The 22,945-nt window shown below is 42.9% G+C and overlaps 2 protein-coding genes across 2 annotated transcripts; one reads left to right on the forward strand and one right to left on the reverse strand.

Annotated features, from left to right (window-relative positions):
- Positions 1–13,591: 13,591 nt before the first annotated feature.
- Positions 13,592–15,083, reverse strand: LOC117159792 (uncharacterized). Its single transcript, XM_033339938.2, has 2 exons — positions 14,975–15,083; positions 13,592–14,470 (listed from the first exon to the last, which is right to left on the reverse strand). Exons 1-2 carry the CDS (start codon positions 14,987–14,989, stop codon positions 13,691–13,693), a joined length of 795 nt encoding a protein of 264 aa, XP_033195829.1. The 5' UTR covers positions 14,990–15,083; the 3' UTR covers positions 13,592–13,690.
- A 5,216-nt stretch (positions 15,084–20,299) lies between these two features.
- LOC117159791 (uncharacterized) lies at positions 20,300–21,723 on the forward strand. Its single transcript, XM_033339937.2, has 2 exons — positions 20,300–20,392; positions 20,709–21,723. Exons 1-2 carry the CDS (start codon positions 20,369–20,371, stop codon positions 21,432–21,434), a joined length of 750 nt encoding a protein of 249 aa, XP_033195828.1. The 5' UTR covers positions 20,300–20,368; the 3' UTR covers positions 21,435–21,723.
- The last annotated feature ends 1,222 nt before the right edge of the window (positions 21,724–22,945 follow it).

Raw genomic sequence — 22,945 nt, forward strand, 5'->3', positions numbered from 1 at the left:
AGCGAAAAGGAACGAGGAGCACAGGGAATTGGTGCTCGAACGATAGAGAGAATACAAACGGTTTATTTTTCGAGCGATTTTTATACGAAAATCTGTCGTTACGCGTTGGTGTGCGCTCTATCGAATGAAAAATCGTTTTATCTCTACTCTTTACGGACACGCCACGCTTGTACCGTTCACAACGCACGTTTTTCGTTTGCCTGGACGAGCACGGGATTCGCAATGAGTCCTCTCCTCCTTGCCCGTTCGCCCGAAAACTTTCCAGATTATCGGGCAAAATTTACGGCGGACCGAGGGAAACGTAGCGGCGAGCCAAATCTATTTGGCCCGGATACGACTATTACTCCATCCTAAGCCCTCTCTGTATGCCCAAGGTCGACTTTTCACGAGTGGATATAATCAGCGTGTTATCGCTTCGGGGAAATTGTAATCGCGCAGTGACGTCGAGCGCTCTGATTCTAACAGCCTTATTCTTTTTCCTAACAATACATATTATCTCTCGAATAACGTTATTCTTGATTTTATCGTAATTTACGTGGCCTCGTGGAATTCCTGGAGCTCGTTCGTTGCAAAACTATTACGTGAAAAATCGCTGAACGACAATGTACACGTTGCTTTCTATCTGAATCTTGATAAATTGGATAGAACCCGACGTCAAATGCACCGAATAAGTAACGTACCTTTAATGAAATCACATCGAGTTATTTTTGTGTTCGGTGAAATCCACGACGAATCGCAATGCTTCGTATTCAAGTTGCAAATTCCTAGACTATACGGTCCGTATCATAGAAGAACTAGAGGAAATGTGCACGCACCGGTCCCACCTATACACGCGAAAAGATTCACATGTCGCGTGAGATTAAAAAGTCGTACGAACTACTTGAGCATAGCGGAGTGCATGCTCGGGTAAGGCAGAATATTGCGTTTGTCCTGGCACGATATCGAAGCCCGGTAACTCCCAAAATTTAGTCGTCGACGAGCGGGACTTCTTGAACGCGAATATAATCCGAACGTGAAAACAAGCGACCAAACGCTTGGCTCACCGTGCATTGTAGTATAGTTAACATTCACGTGGGAGCATGGTCCTAGCCGCGAATAAGATTTCTCGGGAGATTCAACGGGGATGATTTTAATTAAATGATCCGTGTGTCCCTGCCATTCTCTAGTGACCATGGAAATAGCGTTTAGGAGAAGTAAGAGGAACGATTCGTTTCTATCGCATTTGAAACATTCTCGACTCGTTACCGTGAGAAGTAATTTCTTGAGAACGGTGGTGAGACGACCGAACGCGAAGTTAAAGATGGAAGGAAAGTAGAAGGGAGAATGGAAGGAAACGTCGAGGATATCCACAAAGGGGCAGATTCGACTGACGAAAGAAACGGTATGGACGATACAACGCATGGAAAAGGTATTGCGGAAACGAAAGAAACGGCACTGAAGTGGTGAATGTGTGTTCGAGGTATTCCGCGGTAATACGTTCGCCTGCAGCGGCCTTGCACTCTGTTTACCCCCGACAAATCCCACTAGACACGATATTATCCCTCTTATATACCCTCTCGTGCCATCCAGCGGGATTGTACGAGTAGAAGGCTGTGCAGCTTCCCGAATACCCAGGAAACGATTCGTAAAACGACCCGCATAAAGCTTGACATCGTGGTTTGCGACCTTGTTGAGATCTATGCGATTTGAATCGTACGAACGCGGAAAGCAAAGCAAAGAGAGTCTAAGAAGAGACCAAAACCCCTCTGTTTTCCAAGGGGGACGTAAGAAAGAAAAATCGGCTCTCCTATACGGTCCTAGAATTACCCGATAAGATAGTTTGTTTCTACCATCACCGGCGAAACAAAAACGAAAAAGAATAAAAGTAGAACGTATCTATGATGACACGTAACCTGCGATATTACCAAAGAAAAAGGTAACACAGCCATTTGTGATAAAAAAAAAAAACGCACGCTTATCTCGTAGAAATTGTGAAAATTGCTAGTGTGGAGCGTGTGCCTCTGCTTGCTAGCTGCGCTATCATAGCTCTATCGTTAAAAAAGGGAGCAGAGAAGGGGAAAAGGGGCGGGCGAGAACAGATGGGAAGAGGAGAAACCAACGATAACAACATGCGCAAAACAAACTGATAGCTGGTTACAACGGTCAGAAACTTAAGCACGGTCGAGCAATATCGGCCTGGGGAATACATTAAAACGCGCGGCACGGTACGGAGCGCGATGAAACGGGACTCATTTGCGCGAGAGCGTGTAACGGCCCTTCCGGCAGACGTAGCGAGCGTCCAGTTAAGTTGGCGTGTTGGCCGCGCAGAGGCGAGCACTTTACAGGTGGTTTACATTGCGTTTAAAATGCCGGTGTACTCGGTCAGATTTATCGACGTGAGGTGGCGAGAGAAAAAGAGAGAGAGCGTGGTCCCTGGCAACGTGCCTCGGCCACAGTTTTACCGCCTTTGCCTTGTATATCGTGCGGAGATACGCGCCGGGTAAAACAATATGCAACAACCAGTTAAACTGGACGATTCACGGCTACCCCTAAACATGCGGCTAACGATTATGGCGACACGACTAAGAAAAAATTAGTAATTTCTTCCGCGGTTACGGACTTTGTTAAAATGATAAATCGGGCTATATTTAAAAGTACATAATTGGAAAGATAAAATATCACAGCTGTAGTAGGCGATATCATACTTTGAATAACAATCGTAAAACATTTGAACAGATACATCTAATTATTCGTAGGAGAATTGTAGATATATTAGAGAGAGGTCGTCGAAGACGAAGGATGGTGGTATGCTTTACCGATGAAACCATCTCAATTAACTGATTGATTAATGACAAGGTACTTGACCTGGAATGCCTTTTCATTAGTAGGTTCCAAGCGTACGTTTAACATGCACACATTAGAAAGACATTATTACGCTCGAATTACGCAATAGTTGCTACATTAATCTGCTCGTTATCGCGATAACGATCGATGTAATTGATTCACATTCGTTGTAACAGCGTGTCCTAAGCATATTGATATTTTATAAAAGTAGCGTTCTAGATAGATACAGATATATGGTAAAATACAATATCAAAATGACGAAGGAACGTTAAACATCAACACCGAAGTTTCTTAATGCACAAACGAGTGCATTCGTCAAGTCGGACGCTTCGTTCTGAATTACAACTAACAGAGAAAAACTTGTGAATACACCCTAAAGGGTCGTGTCGCCCGTAATTTCCGAAGGCCGGCCACCACCCTTTCAAAAGTTTTCACGCCCGTGGCGTACAGACGTGCTCGAGTTATCGCTAACGAACCTCCCAGCAGAGAGTTTAAAAAGTTGATTCACGAACTGGTCCCCGAGGAAATTTGTCTTCGGCTCAGATACCGACGTGGTTCAACTTCCGTTGACCAATTGTGACACACACACACGCGCGCGCGGGCGCGCGCGTTCGTGTTTTCTGTTCTGACAGAAATTGTACACGACAAAGAATCACGTATATAGCGAAACACTAAATTAACATTTATGGTCATTCCACTCTTCGATTTTTATGAAAAATATCTGAAGAAGAATAACCACGTTAATTTCGAATGTTATTTGGACAAGTAATTTGTTGATCGCAGTAGTAATTTTACAGCCGTCTGTGTATCTCAGTCGACTTTGTCCACCAACTATCGACTTAAATCGATCGAACCATACTCTCTGGGCTTCTCATGTTTGAATTTTATGAGCACAGCTCGTTATCGCACCAATATTATTTAACAGGCTTTTGTAGAACGGACGACATCTAAAAGTATCAATACGTAATATTGCTGGTCCATTTGCGAAGGTTTTACCTTGTCACTTCGTGTTAAGACTTTTGATAAAATAACCGTGGATTGACCATTTCCGGATGCTACGTTATGAATTGCCCCGATGCAAGGGATTGAAAAATTAATTCCGATCGATAAAAGCACAGGGTATTAGCTTTCAGCGGATTTAATAAATTTAATCTTATAAAAATTGTAAGTTTTATATCGTCTAAAAAATTCAAACAGTTTTATAAACAGAAATTTCTACTGTATAAAATAATACCTTTCTATTCCTCTCTATACGATCAAATAAACATAGTGGGTCGTTTAATATAAACAATATCAGAGAAAGCGTTATTGCTTTTATGTATGCATGAGGTGTAACGAAAAAGTATCGATAAAGTCGAGTACGGTAATACAATATTTTTTTAATTAACTCTCATTAATTTAATTTAATAAACGCCCTATATGTAAAGTCCTTTTAAAAGGATTCAAACATTCAAATAGGAATTCTACGGAAGCGAAATCAGATCCGTAGAATACTACGCAAGCTCCACTGTGTACACAAAATCTGATATTGGACGCAGTGGTCCAAGATTCAGGGTGCAGAAATTTGGATGTCTATAATATAGGGGTTTTTGCATATTTATTGTGGTGTTTATGTGTTCTAATAATATTCGCACGGTCGATATCATATTCTACCGACTCAGAGTTGCATGTATAGATTTCAGATAATTCAATGCTGTCTGTATCAGTTTCTGCAGATCTAATGCTTTGTATCAACTTCTAACTAATCTACTATATAACGTTATCCAAGAGCCTGAAATAGTCTATAGCAGACTGCACCCAATCCAGTAGTTTCTGTATCGAATCCTTCGCATCTGTAGTTGTTTGTACCGCATCACACAAATACCAAACGACCGCAACACAGATACTGTTTTACCTCGATTGAACTTTCGCTAATCCATAAATGCTATGAATTCCAATTAATTCCCATTGTCATTACCTATGCTACACGTGTGTATAATACACATATTTGTATATTTGAAGAGTAACAGAATTATAAAGTATCGCATCTCGTACAATTTTCAATTCCTTGTTCTACGATCAACTGAAAATTCTTGTTGAACTTCTAGCAGTGTTTGCGGAGCAAACCAAATTACTTTTCTCCGTCGACGATGTTCCACACGCCATCGACTGCACCAACTTGTCAAATGTGACCGTGTGTGTTATATGTGACTTATAGCTGGAACCTTCCGAGCAAGTGAACAACCAAGAATCAAACTCCGCAGTACGACATTCGTAAAGAATGTTAAGCCGAGGAATTTGTTCGTAAAGGAAGTCTGGTCGTAAGAAAGTCGAGCCACGATCCAATAACTGTACCGTACCTTATAACCTCCTCTTTTGTTCGTTTACGGGTATCACGACAAGATTTCGATGCTTTTAAAGGAACCGTATGGAATCTCAAAGATCGTCGGCAATGATAATACATTTTTAAATGTTCAACGGTTACGGGCTTTAATCAGAATTTTTCATTTCTACCGTAAAACTGACACGGTTTCCCGAATATTAATTTCACTGCTCGCAAATATCGTGTTCTTTTCGTTTAATATTAGGAAATTATTTATTAAGGAAATATGCAAACGGTTTCTCTGGTCGATCTCGTTTTAAAAAGTGCGATTACGTTACGAGCATTGCGCGCTCTTAATTAACGTATTATTATAGTTGGAACTTCCGCCTCGCTAAAGAAGCATCGTTATCTCGAACGCAATTAACTAATTATAAGTTGGCCACCACCGAATCCACGATTTCCAGCTCGTGTGCACAGCCCTATTTACGCTTTTGTAGATGACATGCTTTTGCCAATAGGATTTTCCGTAATAATCCGACACTTTCGAATCGTGCAGATGGCGAAAATTAGGTTTGCATAATTGAAGCGACCCAATTGTTCCCGGGGTCGAACGATCGATTCACTGTCCCCCAGGCTGCCGCAGAATTCGAAACGTTTCCGATGAGACTCGAAACGAAGAGAAGGTGCCAGTGTACTCAAAACCATACGAAACACTTTCTTAACGATACGAGAAATGTCTGTATAAAAGATCATACTTGAAAGGATATATACGCGAACAAAAAAGTAAAATAATTTCCAATGCTCTCTCGTCGTTTTTATTAGCGTCTCGAACAGTGCACGCAAAAATTGAACGCTTCGCCGAATCGTACTGTTAGTTAATTAAACCATATGAAAGTAATGTCTCGCGCGTATCGACGAAGATGTACGATCGATCGATCTAATGTTAACAAACAAACGAAGAAATAAAATATTCCTAATCGTAACGTAGATCGTTGAAGCAAAAGATCGGATCGAAACGAAATAGTTCTCTTCGATATCGAATTCACGATTTACGTGGCATCTCGATATAAACGCATTTCTATCTATGGTGCGGCTATGGTACCCGTAGGGACTTGGAGGATAGAGGAATGCTCGCATATCTCTCGATATTCACCCATCCTAGCGTTACGATCGAGAGTCTAGGAGCTTCGGGAATTCGTCTAGACAAGGGCATGTGTACCATCGTGATACAACCAGCTTAGATTCCCTATTGCTATAACGTTTTCCTTCCTGTTATTGTTCCTTCTCCAGGAAAAATATTCAACATATCGTAAATGAAAGATGATTCGGTATATTTTTAACGCGCTAAACTGAAATAATTGAATAGACAGAAAAATGCTATTTCGTAATACGAATCTAATTGGCACAACGAACGGTTGAAATTAATGAAATCGAATACACAAGAATCAGATATGAAAAAGAAACATTACAGCGGAGGAACATTAGCCCGATTTGATTCGGTTCGTGAATAATACAACAAAGACTTTCGTTTGCCACAATGATGAAACAATGGTAAATGTGTTAACAGAAGCAAAGTGATTTAAATTAAACGCAGGAATCAAAGTTCATGGATGGATATTCATCACAAAAGCGTACATATTTCACTGTTTCGTTTGATCAGTAAAAGTTATCAAGCGTATTGAAATCAATTAGACGGAATAAACCGTTATTACAGTGTGACGGTATCTACAATTACGAGTAGAAAAAAATCTATGGCGATACGGCAAATAATTATCGTAGAAGCGGGTTTGAACGCTATTGCGGAATTTAGATTTAGGTTAATCGATACGCTTGACGTACAATTACCGACACGTATTCGTCCTGTCGGCTCGTGAAATTTAATCTAAAATTAAGAACACGAGTACGAGCGACTCTGAAAATGAAAAATATGTAAGCGACAAAGCGTGGTTCAAAATAAACAATATTATAAGCAAATAAGCATAAGATAACGATCGTTTGATCAAATAGAAACTTTGTTTCAATCAGTCATCAGGTTAAGGACATCAACCGCATGCTACGGATGTTAACTCGGTCTTTGCACATGTATTATTCCACCCCACCTGAAAGCTTTTCGTTGTACAGAAGTGTGCAAAAATCTCGAAAGCTTTCGTACAAATCGTAAGTCACTGGCCCGACCACAAGCTCATCGATCGCTTTACCAAACGCGGGACATTTACTCAGTTTCGCTCTTGCGCAAAATTAAAGAACCAAGAAAATCCCATTATTGGTCTTCCAAAGGATTACAAAACGGTTTGAAACGCACGGTCGTAAGGGGCCATCGGAATTTCCGTGGAAATTCATAATTACACTTGGTCGATTCGTTCGGGTAGAATTTGAACAAAAGTTCCATCGTTTTTCCTTCCTACGAAACGTAAAAGGAGACATTCTTGAAAGAAACGAAGCGACTCACGTGTATCCTTTCACGGTTGTAATTGAATATAAATGGTACCGTTACGGCGAGTACTGATTAATTCCCTTTTATTCTGCGAAGCAACCGAGCCAGGAAAGAAAGAGAGAATTCGTGGCAGGAAATGGAGCACTGAAAGGAAAAAATTAAGAAAATCACAAAGTTTTTCTGAAAATCAGGGAAAAGGCAAGGACTTTAATTGGGAATGAGAAAGAGGGAACGAAAGAATGAACGCAGTGAAAATGAGAAGAATGAACGCAATGAAAATGAGAAAAAAAAAGTGAAAAGGGAGGAGAAGAGGAACAAAAAGAAAGTACGGAACTACCTGTTAAATTGAAAGAAAATTGAATTCTCCAACATACTTTCCATCGTGAATGAATAAAACATTCCATCGTAGAAAAAAAATGTCCTTGTTCACCCGAGAAGAATGGAATTTCACCTAAAAATGTTTCAACCTATTTTTTTTTTTTTCTTTTTCATCCGCAGAGATTATTACCTTCTAACAATTACCGACTCACGTCTCAAGTATCGAATATAGATATCTGCATGCTCCAGACGCCAAGTTCAACGAATCAGATAAAGTCGGTGCAATAGTCGGAAGTAGTAGCTCTAGCGGATAGGGTATGTGGAAGTCTGTAATCACGTGACGTCAACGTAAGTTCAATCTACGGAAGTAATTAATAGAAAGTCGATCCCATTCACCGTGCAGCCGTGCTCCGTAAGAACGCGTATCGATATATAATGACAGACTTCCATTGATGCTAAGATCGTTCAAGATCTCAGACAAAGCGCTAAAGAAAATTGCTATATCATACAGATCGCGTAGACAACCTTGAAACCTAATAAGAATCTACAGATGACGAAATCTTTAGAGATACGACAATGAAATGCGCTATTTTAATTGAATCTCGAGACAAAAGGATAAACATGATATTTACTGTTGGGACGACGAGTATGAAAACGATAAAAAACGTTCGATTATAACGGCGCTGCGCGGAATCTTTAAAGACTCTCCCGTTGTTTTATCAAGATTTGCTTCCCTTTTGTGCGAAATATTAACTCGCGCCTTTGTCCGCGACTCGCGTTAACTTGGTATAATAAGCGAATCGCATTTGGAAAACTATTTCGCACGCTGGCTCTTAACCGACCGCTGCATTATCACGTAAATCTTTTAATTAGCAACTCGGAATCACACATGTTATTAACGTTCCTAACGGCGTTAATTCCATTCACGGACAAATTATCTGTGCTCCAAACCTCCCGTTCTACCATTACAAACGCTAAGAGCAAAGTGGTCTCTCACAAATTGTGGGCTTTATTTCGAACTCCTGAAACAATATCGTCGGAATACAAATGTTCTCGCGCCACCGTGGGATCCTGTTAGCCGCTAATATTGCGCCACGTATACGTATACATGATCCTGTAGTTTGGTTTAAGCGTAACGACTGTGGATACTCTTTGCAAAATTTCCAACTACGCGAAACTTTTTCTATTTTCGGTATTCGAATGGAATATAATGTGGTAACCGTGAAACCTTTCTTCGCCAACATTATTTTACTAAATACGAATCGATCGTACTTATAATTACGTCGATATTTAACGGATACTATTAATATTGAAATTCGTTTCGAGGATCCAAAATTTCCAGCAAATTATCGATCTGCGAGAACATTGTCTCGAGATATCAGCGACCGGTGCAGCAGCTGTACTCGAGCCACTTGAAATCGGGGCGATCGGACATTAGGCGTCCGTTAACACGGACTTCGGTATGAAGCGAGCTTAATATATGATTTACGTTTACACTATACCTGAAGCTCATAGATCCTAGATACACAGAGCCCAAACGGAACACCGTCTAACTACAAGCGGCGTAGGAGAACCGGTGATCGCTCGTCGTCGTTACGAAAACCATTTCCGGAGAAATTGCATGGATTCCGGCCTAAACTAATCTTTTATTGCTCCTCGTGTAAAAGTTACGAGCTGGTCAAACAGAGAAAGGATAGAGATGGAAACATCATTCCCTAGACTCTTGATACGGGACCACTTTAGAACCGCAAGAGAAAGAGGAAGAAGTAAAAGGAGTATCCATTCGGAAGGGCAAAGAAAGAATAGAAAGAAGGACAATGGAAAGAAGCAAAAAGAAAGAGGATCAAACAGCATGACGAAGAAATATCGATTTTGCGATAATTGCTCTATTACGTTACATAAACAGACTCGTTTATGGTATCCCGGGCTTAAAGCAAGTTTTCGCCTTACTCACAAGGAAGAAGGAAGAATAGAAAGGGGGAAAAGGCGTGCGATCGAATGCGTGAGTTTCATTCTAAAACGATCGGTTCCCTTAACGTTCCTTTCGCCACTGTTCCTTTGTCTCTTCCACGCTTTTGCTCCTTTTTCCTGCCTTTCTCTTTCGCCGCGATTGCGAAACGAGAAAGGATGGAAATCGCTCGACATTCCTCCTCGAAATTTTGCGGCAAATGGTCGCGTGCCCGGAGAAAAGAGAAGAGGAACAAGTCCACGGTGACTTTCAAACGTACGTAGTTCAGTTGTGTAAACGTCTTCGCTGGCGAGGCGTTCGCGTTTGAACGAACTTTTGCTAATTCGAGAAGGTTTCTCGTTGAAGAAAGTCCTGGTGGACGCGGACGAGGTCACGGTACTCTGAGAAAGTCCAGATTTTTATGTATCGTTAAGAGAATCCGCGCGAGAAACGGGGACGAATCGAATCTCGCGCGTACGACGTAAGATATTACGTGTATAATATAATCTCTGCGTTACATCTTCGCATAGCTGGTTGAGTTTCTCGCGTGCTATCCGTTTATGCACCGATGATTACCCGACTGTCCGGCAGTCGGGTAATTTTTCAGATTGCGGATAAAAGGGGGCTGTTACCGCGATGAAACACCGTCGTAAAAATAAAATTATTACGACGATAAGCAGCAACGCAACAGCAATTTCGCGGTAGTGTCGCGTAACGTTTCCAACGATCGTTACGATTTATTCGACTGACAATTTCTGCCCACCTATCGTAATTATTCCCGAGTTGGTCGATAAAAAGACGATATTCAAGCTTTCTTACGTCTCGTCGTGGATTACACGGCGAAACGCACATATGTACGTAGTTTCCACGATGTTTGCTGATACGAGAAGAGATACCGAGAACGCAAGAGCTACGAAATATAGAAAGTCAGAAGAAGCAGATACGGTATGAAACTCGATGGAGTTTTCAAGGATTCCGCCCCTTGATTTACGACTATGTTATATATAAGATACTAAGTGAAACGCGGAATTCGATCGAAAAAATTTCGATACGCGAGCGACCCTGTTATGGGTAAAATTAAGATTGAACGAAACAAAGAATGTAATCCAGAGATACGATCTGACATTTCATAAATAAATGATTCGTTAGTGTCGTATAAAGTCACGATTATATAGGCAATTAAACCGTGATACCTATTTCGCATCACCGTGTAGAGTTAATTACCTTGTTCTTCGTTGAGACTTTAAACGAGAAATCAGGTCTGTGCTCCTGACCTCCAAAAAGCGTTTCAGTGAAATTACACAACATAAAATAAGACGAGTATCAAAAGCAACCGCAGAACCACTTTAGAGAGCGTTCGCGTTACCATCGGATACACTGCATTTCCTTCGCAGAAAAATGTCTTACTTAGACGTTCGTAAAAGAATAAAGTATCACGGACGCCATGCTAAATCTACTCAATCGCTATTCCATTTTCAAATGTAAGTTTCAAATGTAAGGCTACGGGATAAGGTAATCTCGTTTCGCGAGAGTCGCATTAAAATGGCTGTTATAACGAAACGTCGTTGCGAGATCAAAAGGATATCGAGTTTTATGGGATTAGACGAAGGACAGAGGACGAGCCAGCGTACTTTGACGCAAAACACATCTCAGTCAGGGATCTCGTACAGCTTTGCCGAAGCGAGATTACTGCATCTGTTTCTTCGTTTATTTGTGCCACGACGCGACGCGGTGGCATGGAAAATTGTCGGGAGGTTGCACAAGCTTCGACGGAACGGTTAGTTTCGCGACAGAAAGAGAGACCTTACGATTTCTCTCCGCTCGAAACGATCGCAATTAGGCGCGAAACATCGATGATCGCCCCCCCCCCTCCCACCCCCGTCTCTAGCGCGAACAAATTTCTGTTAAACCATTACGAACGTACGCAAATCCTCGGGACAGGAGAGAAAAAGAAACGATGAAAGCCGATGCTAATGGCGCGTCCGAGTGACTCGATTTGCAGAAACATTTGCACGATGGATCGATTGAAATAAATGGGACTTTCACTTTGCGAAACATTCGACGCGGACAACGCAAATTACAAAACGATAACAATGTTTTTGCACCAATAGCAACCACATCGGAGTATTTGTATGTTTGAGAAACTGTTTCCACGAATATTGACCGATACATAAAAAAGAAGGTGGAAGAAAGAGTAAGAGGAGAAAGACGTACGAATGTGTGTACACACGACGTAGTTATATAGATTGCTCCGCAAATGTTAGAAATGAAATTACTCGCAAACATCGTTAAGGCGCCATCTAAACAACGGGATGTAGGAACTCGGGTGCGGAAGAAAAATTGTCTGACCTTTACCTTGCTTCCGGTGCGCGTGGCTCAGGCTCGTTCATGTCGGACCACAGTTTCTCTGTTCATGTAAGACGGATTCTGGTTAACCGTGTATCGAGAAATCGGTGTTTCGCGCGGCAGAGAGAGCACAGCTTTAACGAACCGTAAGAGCAAATCGCGCCGTTTAAAGTGCCGGATGTTCATGGCGGCGACGATGTCGCTAAGGGGAAGAGACGTCGCGACGTTTATATGCCGCGTTTGCGTGTTTCGTCTACAGCAAAAATGTTTCCCGAACTTTCCCTTTATCTCGTTTTAGAATATGACGCTTTAGATGTTCCGTGAAAAGTAAAAGCAACGTCATCGATGGGACGGAAATATGAGAAGGGCGGAAGGAACTCGAGTTCGACGCGATGGAATATTTCCTGCGTGATTTTCTGTCCTGTTTCATTCAGTCAACATACATTGTCGGATTTTTCATTGTGCAATTTTAATGGAAATCGTAATATGTTCGTAATTAATAAAACAGTTCTCATGTACTTGCCATAACTAGCAGCCGACGTTGTTAGAACAACCAGCACGATGTAAACGCTCGTTCCCTGTAATATAATAGATTTTGTTAATAAATGTTATTTCGTGACGCAACTCGCTTTGTTTAAATGTAAACAACATGAAATTAGTGGAAATGAAATATGTGCGATAACAAAAGCTTCTTAGAAATTATAATAGTACACGTCGAATTAATTAAAAGATCGTTGTATCGTGGAACGGCTGTAACGAGATTTTCTAAAATTGGCAGCTCGCTGAAAAAGCCAAAAATTAATTAAATACTCCACGGTACAAACCTTCAAAAAGCAGTGAGAGAGCTTTCGGAAGGTGTAATATAAGAGCTGGTGCAGAAATAGAGCGGCATTCGAATGAAATTTCAATCATTCTACCTCATGAAACGACGGAACCAAACAAGTGCTAACGACGCAAAGGAGTCAAAAAGGAGATAAGCGTAATAATTTAATTCATAATGCGCATTTCATCTCGATCTTCCGCGGAAACGTGCATTAAATTAAGAATAGCAAACGAGAATTGCTCGGTGTTCCTACGGTAACATCACAGGGATATAGTATTTAAACATTTTGATCGAACTATAGTTCTAGAAAGATACATCGACGTCTAAACGTGAACTCGGAAGGTACATAGGTAGAAGCTCGGGAAGATATGGCCAAGCTCTCGACGGAGAGCGGAATAAACATAAATATACTTTCCGCTTCATACCTTGGTGGAAGATATCTTCTAACCACGCTCATTTACTCGGCGCCGTTAAAGAGCAGAGAAGGAAAGCCTATCGCCAAACCTCGAGATACATTTTCAATAGTCTAATCGTTTAATGGTTAAGGGATTTCAAGGTAATCGTTGTAACTAACCAACACGATACATACAAACACCGTTTAATAATTTAATATTTATTTTGCATAAAAAAATATAATCATTATATACAAATATATGAGTGTGAATGAAGATCCACGTCGATGAAGTTCATCCTTATCTAATGATGTAAGCCGAGGGACAGTTCGTGTCCTCCAAAACCACCTCCTCCGAATCCACCTCCGTGTCCACCTCCGTATCCACCTCCAAATCCGCCTCCAAAACCGCCGCCGCCACCGCCACCGCCAGCGCTAACCAAAACAGGGTAGGACTCCTTAACGACGACAGGAACCTTGACTGGATAAGGAACCTCCTTTTCGATCGCGACCGGAACCTTTACTGGCACGCTAACCGGGAAAGGCACCTTGACGGGCACTTTGACGGGCACGGAATACGGCACTGGGACCGGTTTCTCCACTGGCACCGGTACTGCTTTCTCTACTGGAACTGGGTAAGGTTTCGGTACGTGCACAGGGATTGGGTTTTCCACGGGAATCTTAACTGGGACCGGGTATGGTACAGCTACGTTCCTTTCGACTGCGTACGGTTGTGGTACACGAACTTGATTCTCTCGGTGAATCGTGATACCAGTTATACGACCTCCGTCACCGCCGCCGCCTCCGCCTCCTCCTCCTCCTCCCAATCCTCCACCTAGACCTCCGCCGAGACCTCCACCAAGGCCTCCACCGAGACTCAAACCTCCGTGGCCTCCCAGGCCTCCGCCGAGACTCAAACCTCCATGACCTCCCAGGCCTCCGTAACTTCCTAGGCCACCGCCGCCTCCAAGACTCAGTTCCAGTCCTCGTTTGCTCTTCTCTTTCGTCTCAATGGCGGGTTTCGTGCTCGACTCCTTAGCATCCCCGGCCAGGGCTGTCGCCACCAAGGCGAGTATTATAAGCTTCTGAAGGTATAAACATGGTTAAGTGAACGAACGGTGTATTTCGACAGACGTGATGTATCGTGTGCGGTGTCTGTACGTTTCCTTACGTCGAATGTGATTTACGTTGTTGAAAATAGCTAACTTACATAATACCCTAACGGGAGAAAGTGCGTGGCGAAAGCGATATACGAAGCTCTAGCGATAAATGTAAGTTATCACGAACGTGTTATCGCGTTATCGATAAGAACGCGGCTCTTCCGACTTGTGGCTACGACTTTAACACTCTAGACGCGGTGAGGTAGAGAAACAGTGTCGAGGGAACGCGCAATAAAGAACAATAGAAAATAGAAGCTTTCTTCGATGTAGCTCCCTGTTTGAAAAATGTTCCGCAACAATGCAACCGCGTATCGCTGGCGAACTTTCTCCGTTTCTCACCTTACATAATCCCTATCCCTTTGTTCGTTTCGTGTACGATAATCTATGATATGTATCGTGTATGAATATAGTGGGGAACCGCGAGCTCACCTGTGGAGTGCTCATGGTATCGTTCGAAGGTGCACACTGAAGTTACATCGCGCCAATCACTGGCATATATACCGGCACTTTCGCCGTGGCTACTGGCCCACTCCCCGGAAAATCCTACTCGTCCGCCAACATTAAAGTGGACCGATTGTGCTACCACACCGTGCAAAGGCGTTCGTTCGGCGTTAAGCCGTTTTCCCACGGGCTACCAACCAGCTGGTTGATTACTACCGGATCCCCGGATCTGCCGCACGCGTAACATACCCCCTGTACATTCGAACTGTTTCGAATCGCTCTCTTGTCCGTTCACTCGTCGAGGAGGAGCCAGCAATTTAGCGTGCAATGATCGCAGCGACCAGTCTTCTTCGGCGTTTCTTTTTCTTTCACTTCGGAAGGAGCGGCGCGATCGTTACTCGCCTCAGATTCCGTCGTTCTCGCTCGTGCCTCGTAAAAACGATTCCGGACGTAATTCCGATCGAACCTCCTCGGTCTCTTACGCAATGCCTCTCCGTTCTCGATACACGGTAATATTTTTCAGATCTCTCCGATCGAACAGAAGAACCGTAAGATCGCTAATTCTCCTTAAAGGGAATTTCTTTCCTTTTCCTCTTTTTTGGCCCTTGCATTGTCTGTATTGTAGCCAGGTATTTGATATCGTTATTACGAAAGCGCGTTACGTCACGCGCGTTACTGTCTCCTGTGGCTCGATAAAGCGAATTTAATTGCAATAAATTGCAGCAATGAATTCTTCGATTACGTCGATCGACTAATAGATGCGATTAAACGTCTAACGAAATTTCGTGACGCGTTAAAGCATTTGCTTATAGCAATTGTACAACGCATAAAGTAACGTTTATATAATCAAATCGAGAGGAAATAAATGTAATGTCAGAACCTGGAATACGGTTTAATCGATGTGAAGTTGTAAAAGGGGTATAATTAAGGGTTTAATATCGAGGATAAAATCGACCGATAGACATTTGCGAAGCCTTGAGTGCTTCGTTTCTTTCACCGGGGCTGCTGAGTGCGTAAATCTTCGCTCGTACAATGTAGTTCAGAACCTCCAAGCCTCTCATTACGCGATCAAACATACCTCGCACAAGAAAGTTTTTGGTAATATACGTAACACCGGTGAAAATAGCTGGATCGTTGTCCTCGCAAAGGTAATGGCACTTGCGTGCCATCGCACACGTTTCCAGATATCGAGCCGAACCGTAATTAATTACGGCAGGCCGGTTTTTCGTCGATTTCCATCGGTAATGTAGTTGTAATTAAATAAGGAAAAAAATTGTAAATGCGCCACGACGAAACTCGCAAAGGGACGCGACTCGCTGCGAAACTTTCTCCTCTTGTCTCGGACACGCGCATGTTATGTACTTAATTGACTGATTCCCGGCATTATGCTCGATGCTTGGTTAATTAAAAAAGATAGATACACGATATGCGAAGGAAGTTGTTAGGCGTCACGGTGAACGACACCATTGTCGCTAACGTCAATGCTACGCCGGCTCTGATCTTTCGTGTTGCGCGTTTCTAGCGGCAGTCGTTTTCTTTTAGCCGACACTTTCCTCGGATTCACGAGACAAAACAGGAAAATAAGTCAGTGTGTCGGATAGGTTCGAGCTTCCTTCGAGCAACAGGTGACTTAATTTTGCGAAAGAAAACAAATTACAATATTCTTGTGCGTTGCGGTAGCCGTGTGAAACGAATCGTTCGTTCGTTCGTTCGCCTTTGGCTGATTCATCGGATAGCAAATTGCAACGTTGCGCCGCATTTAAACACGCTAATAATTGGTTTCTATCGTACACATATCGTAGCAATTAACGAGCTGTGAATGTATTATAATCTGATCGATAAACTGGCCGAAGAGGGAAGAAAACGTCTTGCGTTGATGTTAAATCTAGCGATGGTAATTAATAACACAGCTACCGGGAATGCGTCGATATTTCGTTCAGCTGACAGAAACTTTTCACCAGGACCAGTTTTATGACCATTTTATGGATACTTTGACATTATACGTGACTCTCACTTCTGACATGCCAGCTAATATTTTAACCAGGTTTACGAAATTAATGCAAAGTGATTTGGCCAGAGACCACTTTCATTACAAGTATCACTAGTCCGCTAGAAAGGAGTCTTCTATCGTGAGCAGAAAAAGTCTCTCTGCTCGGCTACGACTCTAATGTACCTTTAACATTAACTCGCCTGGCAAAGGGCAAAAATATATCTCGAGATATTCGTCATCATTTCCTAACGCGAAAGCGAGAAATCGTTAAATTAGATTCGATGGTATCTCCATCACGAACGTACTATACTGAACGTTTAAATGCTTAAAATCTTGTTCATTAATATTCACACAATATAATACTGTTGATAAATATGCCGGATAGAGGCCGTAGACAAGTGGAATAAAGGAAGAAGACAAGACGAAGGTGAAAAGGTAAGAGAACGGGTAAAGGTAGACGACGAAACACCTTTTAGCATGCCTTTAGCGAAGGCACGCTAGAACGCGAATTATGTTTGCTTCTAGAGGAAGAGAGGAAGTCGCGAAAAGGGCGAAAAGGGGAGAGGGCGTAACTGGAAAACGGCTTGATAAACACCTTGAGCGAGAACATCCATCCATATATTCATGAGAGCTACGGTCTGGCCGACTCGAAAGCCTTTCCGATTATTGCATAAGGTTACGTTTGCGGTCGGTGAAGCAGAAATGCAGACTTCGCGAAAATTCCGCTCCTACCGTCTGCTTGTACGCTCGTCGACCACAGGGATTTACTTCGTACTCTTTAGGCTGCATTTCTGTAACCGTGGTGCACGAATGCAAAGTTCGAGGGCTTCGATTCCTTCTAACGTGGTCTAAAATCACGTCTGGCGGTGATTCGAAGGTTCACGATACGATCGAATTAAAACGAGAAAGATCGAGGAAGTGCGTTTTTCCGCAAGCAACACCGATAACATGAGATCGCTCTGGGGAAAATGAGAACCAAAGGCACCGATAAAAAATTCACGACGTATCGATAACAGGAAGTACAATATGCAGACGTTTATGTAATTGGTGTGTTACAAATAGCCGTGAATTACTAGAAAGCAAGAACTCTCGGCAGAAATATCGTAGACAAAAATCATACACGAGTATAATAGAATCCCCACGTAATACGATCTCGAGTACTTAACAAAGTTCCGTGTACGTAATATTACGTACAGTGTTGCACGGAGTAAAGCAAGTTTTGGTCAAGCAGATCGTAATTAAAAACGATTTCTTAACACGTGTCTTTTTATATAAATATTCAAATTACCGATAGATAATCCGTCCGAAATGCTTCAAATTGCGTAACAGATAACGATTTAGTAAAAAGGAAAGAAATTGGAGAAACTACATAATCGCGTATTCATCGACGTAAAACGAACGTACGAGCGCTCGCAAAAACCGAAGAAGTGGAAGGTATCGCAGATCGTATTTTATGGATCTTAACGCCTTTCGCGCGTTTTAATTCTTGGGGGGTAAATGCGGCGTAATAGCAGCACGAAACGTATCAGTGCTGGCATGGTAATTACAATTAATCGCAGTAAAATTGACCAGGTCGTAGCATCGATCCGTGTCACTAGCTTTAAATTCAATGAATGAAACTGCAACGTCGAACAAACACATTCGCGTCACAGTGGCTTGCGCAATTACCAGGTTACCGGCGCGACGTTTCGTCTAATTAAAGTGCGTCGTTATGTCACTTGACGTACGTCTTAACATTTTCTCTTCGACATTCGAGACGATATCAAACCGATATGCCATGGCATAAATTTCCAAACTTCATATTCACGGATCGCTTTCGCGTCACGATGACGCACAGACGGCTATCGAACTTCTATCGATAAACTTCGTTCTCATATGGAAATCACTTTCTAGTTCGAGGAGATTGCAACCGCGGCAAATCACTATAAATTCATCGAAAACAATTTAATCCAGGTTGAAGGTGAGACAGAAACTATCGACAAACATCTTCCTCTCACTTTTCATTCAGCCCGATCGGACTAACCCAATCGAACCGACGTCGCGATGGCTCGGCCCGTCGAAACGCGTCATGCTAGCACGGCTACGAGTCAAATCAATATTTTCAGATTCAAATATGGAGATTCAAATTCAGATATATGGAAATTTATTCCCGTCGATAAGCCTGATAAACCATGGATACGCAGGGATATTCTAATGCTCTGGAATAGGCGAGATCGAGGTACAAAGTCATTCTGAAATTAACCGCGCCCGTGGGATCTCCGAGTGATAACCAAAAATCGTTGCAGGCGGTAACTCCGAAGCATACGCGAATGAACCGCAAATAACGTTCGATCGGTTGGGTAGTCGATATATCCGTTACGACGACGATTCCGTTAGTTTTACTTTCAAGAATATAGATCGTTTTATTATTACGATCCTTTGTCGTTTAAAACTTGATCTCCTACATCGTTTTCAAATAGTTCTTTCCTCGTATCGTATCAATAGTACCGTTACCTTGTATCGAAGAAATCATTAAAGTACGCTAACTGAATTTAATAGGAGCGCATAACCAAGAAGGAACGTTTTATTCCAAACCAAAAAGTTTCCGACGGAACGTAGATTAAACTTACGCGCACAAGTGTATAGAGAGTTTCGTAGTAAGAGAAGCTGCTTCGTTCTCGGAAGCAATGAGAAAAAGGTGCAAAGATACGGGAGGATGTAACTCGAATGCCTGCGAGAACTTCTAATAATTCGCTTCTCGCTTTAATTAAGCTCTTAATATTAATGAAGCTCTCGGGAATGTGAGTGCAGAGATGTAGGAACGTATTGTGAGAAGTAATCGGATTAAAAAGAGACACCGTCAGAGTCGAATCCGTATTAGTTGCACCGGTTCGTTCTGATGGTTCATCCTGTAATTGAAAACTCGCTGGCTCGGCAAACGTACGTAAGTAACGAGAAAGTTCGAAGCGATCGCTCTACAATCCGGACGAGCGTAATCTGAATCGAAACTCGATCGATATTTTTCTTTTTATCATCCTCCGAAGATTCGACGAATTTCGACTTGTTCCAGATAGAAATTGGAGGCGCGTCCTTGCACACAGGTGAAATTAAGAATCGAACGAGACGAAAATGTATCGAAGGATTTGCCGAATTGTTAAAGAAGCTTCGAAAGCTTAGGCAGCATTCAGGAAGAAATTGAACGGGACGCGAAGCGACTTGCTAAATGTTGGCTGACAAAAGCTAACGGAGGAAAGCGTCGTCCACGGCGTCGTTCTCTTCCTTTCCTTCTCTCAACTTCCTACTCCGCAACAATTTCATCGGCACGCTCGAGTTGCCTGCCGGACTGGCGGTTGCGTCCCCTATAAAAGCGAGGGTAGACCATCGAGGAACCAGTGTGCTCACTGTCGACCAACATGAACAGCACAGAGAAGCTGAAAGTGAGTAGCTCCAGTAAGGCAGCCACTTGAATTCCCGTCTCTCGAGCCACGCGAACGAAACTGACGTTACCGGTGAAAATTTGAGCGTGTTGTCGTTCTTCGTGCAATTGGTTAAATCAGTCGAAGCATATTCGTCGAATCGGTGTACTTTTCTCCTAAGAAGATCAAATAATACTTACGTTGCACGATTGTTTTCTCGCTATTTGTTGCTCGTAATAGCGAAAAAAGAAATGTTATCGCCATCAAATTCCCCTCTAAAACCAATAGAAAATATCGTTCGAAACAATGTTAATAATCTACGATTTACTTCCCCCAGATCTTACTTTTCTGCGGCCTGGTACTGTCGGCCGTGGCCGAGGAAGCGAAAAAGACCGCGGAGTCTAGCGCCCAACCAAAAGAAGAGAAGACGAAACGCGGCTTGGAGCTTAGTTTGGGTGATCATGGCTTCGGAGGAGGTTATGGAGGTGGAGGCGGAGGCGGAGGAGGATTTGGCCTTGGAGGCGGTTTCGGAGGCGGCTTTGGTGGCAGCGAACATATATCCGCGGAACACGTCCCGGCAGTCACGGTCACAAAGACCGTCCACGTGCCAGAACCTTACCCAGTAGAGGTCACAAAACATGTCCCCGTACCCGTCAGTGTACCAGTCAAAGTACCAATCGACAAGCCATACCCTGTCCACGTGCCTCAGCCCTACCCTGTTACAGTCGAAAAGCCCGTGCCTTACCCGGTCGAGAAGCCAATACCTTACCCTGTGAAGGTGCCCGTCAAGGTGCCAATAAAGGTGCCTCTGCCGGTCAAGGTACCTGTCAAGGTACCGGTCACTGTACCAAAACCAGTGCCCTACCCTGTTAAGGTGCCCTTGGTCGTGAAGGAGGCTGTACCTATTCTCGTGAAGGAACACGGAGGTGGATTCGGAGGTGGTTTCGGAGGTGGACTCGGTGGAGGATACGGAGGTGGACACGGAGGTGGATTCGGTGGTGGACTGTCTTTAGGAGGTGGACACGATCTTGGCGGAGGTTATGGAGGTTACGAGCATTTGTGAAGCAAAGGCTTGTACTCGCTAGAGTATCAAAGTCTTTGACCTTCTACGTACGTCTTGTCCATCGATTGCAACAAGACGCAATTGCTGATTTCGTGAATTCGGTCATCCGAGATCACGAGACGCTTGCTGGCCGAAACGTGAACACCAATCGACGAACAAGCGTGCCCTTCGTAGTAGACGTCAGTCGAATATACCAATATTGTATTCACCGTGATCCCGAACCTTAAATTTTATTGTATAATATGTTTTTTATAAATGAATAAAGCGATATTTTTTTATACATAACAAAGCGATTACGTAACCTTCGCAGGCATAAGATTGCTCGATAAGGAAAAAAGCTGCGTTAGCGGTTACGCGATCGGGAGGAATCGCGACAGAACTTTCACCGATTAATGTTACGTTATGAGGTACACTTGCTTTACCGTAAGCGAAATGTCAGCGAGAAAAAGCCTCGTATGAATTGTACGGTCGTTAACGCGAATAGAATCGCCACGCAAATTAATAGTGTAGAAAGGGAAAACGAAATGAACGTTCAACTGCGTAAAAACTTGTACCGCGGAGTTTGACGACGTTCACGCCCGCCGTTCTCTTCGAGCAATCTCGATGTTTCCACCATTCCAACCCCTGTCTTCTTTCTTTGTGTTTCATGCAAATCTTACACAACGATGCTACTTCTCGAGCTAATAAATTTTCTATAGAATTTTTCCGAATCGAAATGTCTTCACCGAACTTAACGACATTTCCTTGATGGGCACGACATTATCCGAACGAATCATAATTCCTAGTAATTAGCAAACGAAGAACCCTTTCTCCTCTTAGCCTGATTTCATTTCCGCGTGCAACGTTCGTTTCCCCTTTACGCTCTCGCTAATCTGATAACAAATAGAAACCGAAAGTGACTCCGGTGTCCGTGTGATCGAATTTTAAAATCTGGGAAAAGCGTGTTCGACGGGCGTCGAGAGCGCAACGTTGGAGTATGTTACGTGTACACGCGGTACGAAATTACAGAAGCGTGTCGCGTACGTACGCGACTGTGGTTTGCTTGGCTCAGCGAATTCGCCAGAAACGAGGAGACGTGCTTACGACAATTTCAGCTCATTGACGAATGCCCTCTGCGAATATCCGTTCTATCGACCTTGTCCAACGATCAAGGGAAACTACGTCGTAGCAGCACAATCGTGTTTCGAACATTCGCCTATCGATTGCAAAATTATATTGGAGCATCCTGCTCGCTATTTCGAACCGCGTGCCGAAGAAATTATCGCTGATTTAGAGAAACAAGCAAGTTGCTGCTGCCGCGAGTTGCATAATTGTACTTAATTGACGAGATGAATAGTAGATTGTACACGGTTCAACTTGCTTCGCATCCAGCGAAATATCAGGAAATGATCGAATCGAATCGTAACAAAAACTAAACGGTATCTGATTCGTTTAATTAATTCGAACGCTTTCGATAGTGAAATTGAATTTTCGACGATACGGAACGTGAAGAGGGGGTGGCTACCGCTGGT

The sequence above is a fragment of the Bombus vancouverensis genome, chromosome 6, assembly GCF_051014615.1.
Source record: "Bombus vancouverensis nearcticus chromosome 6, iyBomVanc1_principal, whole genome shotgun sequence".
Lineage (NCBI taxonomy): Eukaryota > Metazoa > Arthropoda > Insecta > Hymenoptera > Apidae > Bombus > Bombus vancouverensis.